The sequence below is a fragment of the Bison bison genome, unplaced genomic scaffold (assembly GCF_000754665.1).
Source record: "Bison bison bison isolate TAMUID 2011002044 unplaced genomic scaffold, Bison_UMD1.0 scf7180017847359, whole genome shotgun sequence".
Lineage (NCBI taxonomy): Eukaryota > Metazoa > Chordata > Mammalia > Artiodactyla > Bovidae > Bison > Bison bison.
In genome coordinates, this window is record NW_011477932.1 from 39,892 (window position 1) to 43,471 (window position 3,580).

Here is a 3,580-nt window from a genome sequence, read left to right on the forward strand (position 1 = left end):
TGGGGCAGCATCAGGTGTGGGGGTGTTAGACCTGGAGGAGGGGTCCCCCGAGAGTGCCCCTGGTTTCCAGGGTGTTGGGGGCCCCCAGGATGGTCGACCTCCTACACAGCCCCCCACTCCAGGGCTGCATGACCCAGGCCTGCTGCTCCAGGATACCAGGACCCCTGCCCACCTCGCCACAGCCTGGATCCAGGGCTGCCCAGGGTCACACTGCCTGCTGTGGCCTCCCAGCCTCACCACCAGCACCAGTGGCTAGAGGCTGGGGGGCACCCGGGAGTGGAGTCTTCACGGTGGAAGCAGGAGGAGAGGACCCCCAGTGCCCAGCACAGCACCCCGACCCCCACTCTGGGCAGGTGAGGGATCTTTGTGGGCAGACGCCCTGGGAAGTGCTTCTGCTGGGCCTGGGCCTAGCTCTCAGTGAGGTGACAGGCAGTGGGGCGCTGAGGCTTTGCCCAGTGCTGGGAGCCCCTCACAAGGCTGCTGGTCACCAGTCTGGCATGCCACCTGCTGGGGTGCACCCCGCAGACTCTGCCGAGGCCCCCACCTTGGCCCCGAGGTTTCCCATGAGACAAAAGAGGAAGGCGGCCACACCCTGTGACCCCTTATCCCAGCTCAGGCCTGGATTCAGCAGTCGTGACCTGGGACTCTGAGTGATCAGGTCCCTGGGCCCCATAGGATCCTCCAGGGGCTTTTAGGACCCCTGATATTCCCCAAGGTTTTCTAGGCCCCTCCACTGACCCTCCACCTGGCTGAACTCTGCCCTGTGGGTCGGGTGAGCCTTACCAGGGATGTCCTTGCCATAATCTTCACCCAAGGGGACAGGGAGGTGGGCTTCGGCCTGAAGTCAGCAGAGGGCTGTCCTGCACCTGCTCTGGGTGTCCTGGGCACTGGGTCGAGGCCATGAACCAGGTCCTCTCCCCAGAGGTCCATCCCAGGGGGGAGACTTGGGTGGGGCCTGGAGGCATCAGGTGAAGCTGGGACAGAGAGGGCAGGTCCCAAGCTGCCTTTCTAGACGGTCCCCACAGGTCTCAGGGTCCAGCCGTAGCTGAGAGACATCTTGGCCAAGAAGACAGCTGGGCTGCCTGGCACTGCGGGGGTCCACACAGGTGACTGGGCTGCTGTGAGGACAAGCAGCAGCGGGGGTGGGGGGTCCCCTGCAGGATGCCTTTGTTGGGGGCGGGGTGCAAAAGGCACCCTGGAGCTGGGAGCTGGCAGGGTGACCCTAGGGGCTTGGGAAGCCTGGCTCCAGAGCGAGTGGCCCATGTGCCCAGGCAGACCCTGCTCCAGCGCCCCAACTTGAGGAGGCTTGCCCAGGTCCTAGTTTACAGACAAGGAGACTGAGTTTCGGGGGGCTGGCCCCAGAGACTGCACAGCTCCACACCACCAGGGTAGGGCTGCAGCCAACTCCTGCTGCTGGCCCAGGTCCCTGCCTCATGGTCCTGGCTGCAGGGTGAGTGGCAGGAAACCCGAGGGGGGATATCCCACCTGCGGATGTGGCCGCTGGCCAGCAGGTTTGGGAGGCCGTTCTGCGGGGAGTCCCCGTCCAACACCCCAGGGCGCTGACCCTCTGCCAGCCCCTACCCTCTGCCCCAGCTGGGGAAGGAGGATGTGTGTGTGTGTGTGTGTGTGTGTGTGTAGGGAGCTGCATTGTTGACGCCTGGGGGGGAGGTGGGAGTGCGTGTGCACACACTGTTGGCATGTGAGCGTGTGCCTATGTACATGCGACTGTGTACCCTTGGGCTCTGCATCCGAGGATTAAACCAATTCCCCATCAGAAATACTCAAAAAAAAAAAAAAATTTCTAGAACGTTCCAAAAAGCAAAACTTGAATTTGTCAAGCTGGCAACTATCTACATAGTATTCACATGGTATTAGGTATTATAAGTAATCTAGGGATGATTTCAAGTAAGCGGGGGGATGTGTGTAGGTTACATGCCAATATTACACCATTTTCTATAAAGGACTTGAGCATCCTTGAATTTTGGTGCCCACAGACTTCACTAGGGTCCTGGAACCAATCCCTGAAGAACCAAGGGACGACTGTATGTGTGCATGTGAGTGTGTGCACACGTGCACATGGGACCCTGGAAGGGTTACTACCACACCGTAGCGTGGGGGGCAGGGGAGGCCGGCGGAGGGGACGGTCCTGGCTGCCTTGTTCTACTGCAGAGTCTGCACTGCGGGCTGGGCCTACCGCAGGGGGCCCGGCAGGCCACCCCGAGCCGGGTCCCAGCCCACACCCTGATGCAGGCCGGAACCCACAGCCCTCTTGGCCTGAGTCCATCCTGGAAGCGTGTCCTGGAGCCAGCAGGGTGCTGCCTGTCCCCTCGAGTGAGCCTGTTGAGCTGAGGGAGCCTGCAGGATGTGCAGGGAGGGTGGGGCCCTGTTGTGTCTCTCTCAGCTTAGGTGCACCCAAGGGGGTGAGGGAAGCATCAGTTCACGATATTTGCTACTGAAAACCCAGGAAGGCCTTAAGAGGATATAGCACAGGTGAATTGTTTTAATTTGAAATGGTTTAAATTTCATCTCAACACCCTTGGGTTTTAATTCTAGGAGGTGAAGGAATTTCAGTTTAAGATCTGATTCTGACCTTGTGGTGTTAGGCGGTGTCCTGAGAAGCAGGCTGTTAAAACGTTCCGAAGATTCCTGGGGTTTGAAATCCTTAGGAAATCTAATTAATGAAGTTTGTCTCTTTGGGGAAACGTCTTAAAAAGTTCAGAGGGATTAAATATACTAAATGGATAAGACTATAAAGAAGGCTGAACACCAAAGAATTGATGCTTTTGAACTGTGGTGTTGGAGACTCTTGAGAGTCCCTTGGACTGCAAGGAGATCCAACCAGTCTATCCTACAGGAAATCAGTTCTGAATAGAATATTCACTGGAAGGACTGATGTTGAAGTTGAAACTCCAAAACTTTGGCTTCCTGACTCAAGAGCTGACTCATTGGAAAAGATCCTGATGCTGGGAAAGATTGAAGGCAGGAGAAGGGGACGACGGAAGATGAGATGGTTGGATGGTATCACCGACTCAATGGACATGAATTTCAGCCAGCTCTAGGAGATGGTGATGGACAGGGAAGCCTGCCGGCCTGCAATTCTTGGGCTCATAGTCGGACACGACTTAGCGACTGAACAATAACAATGACATACTAACTGTGGAATAAGTGAGGGAATATACAAAGGTTACTAGATTAATAAATGTTTTTAAGTCGAGCTTTAAAGCTTTTTTTTCTAAAGAAAAGCCGGGGTAAAGGGGACACGAGGCGGGAGGGCGCCCAAATGGGGTGCGGTACACGAAGCAGGAGCGCGCCCGAATCGGTGGCGAAGGAGGGGGCAGGAAAAAGGCCGAGGACGGAGGATGCTCAGGGGAAACCAGGTGGAATCTTTACTCAGAGAAAAGCGACAGAACTAACGGCTCACGCCGGGCAGGAGGGGCGGCAGCAAGAGGGAACTGCCAGCAGGGGCACGATCACAGGGATCACAGCGGGTGCGGCTTCGGGCGACGGCGGCCACAGGTGCGGGCGGCGTGGGGCGCTGCGGAGTCAGAGCGAGGAGTGATGAAGGCGCGCCGGGCAGGGC

General features: G+C 57.5%; 1 protein-coding gene across 1 annotated transcript in view; it reads right to left on the reverse strand.

Moving 5' to 3' along the window:
* CALY (calcyon neuron-specific vesicular protein) overlaps window positions 1–3,580 on the reverse strand; it is a 17,292-nt gene that overhangs the window by 2,562 nt on the left and 11,150 nt on the right. Inside the window, exons 5-8 of the mRNA XM_010842953.1 lie at window positions 3,422–3,535; window positions 1,486–1,526; window positions 1,024–1,118; window positions 784–804 (exon numbers count right to left, since the gene is read on the reverse strand). Of these exons, the coding sequence (XP_010841255.1) occupies window positions 784–804; window positions 1,024–1,118; window positions 1,486–1,526; window positions 3,422–3,535 (271 nt within the window). The remainder of the gene's footprint in view (window positions 1–783; window positions 805–1,023; window positions 1,119–1,485; window positions 1,527–3,421; window positions 3,536–3,580) is intronic.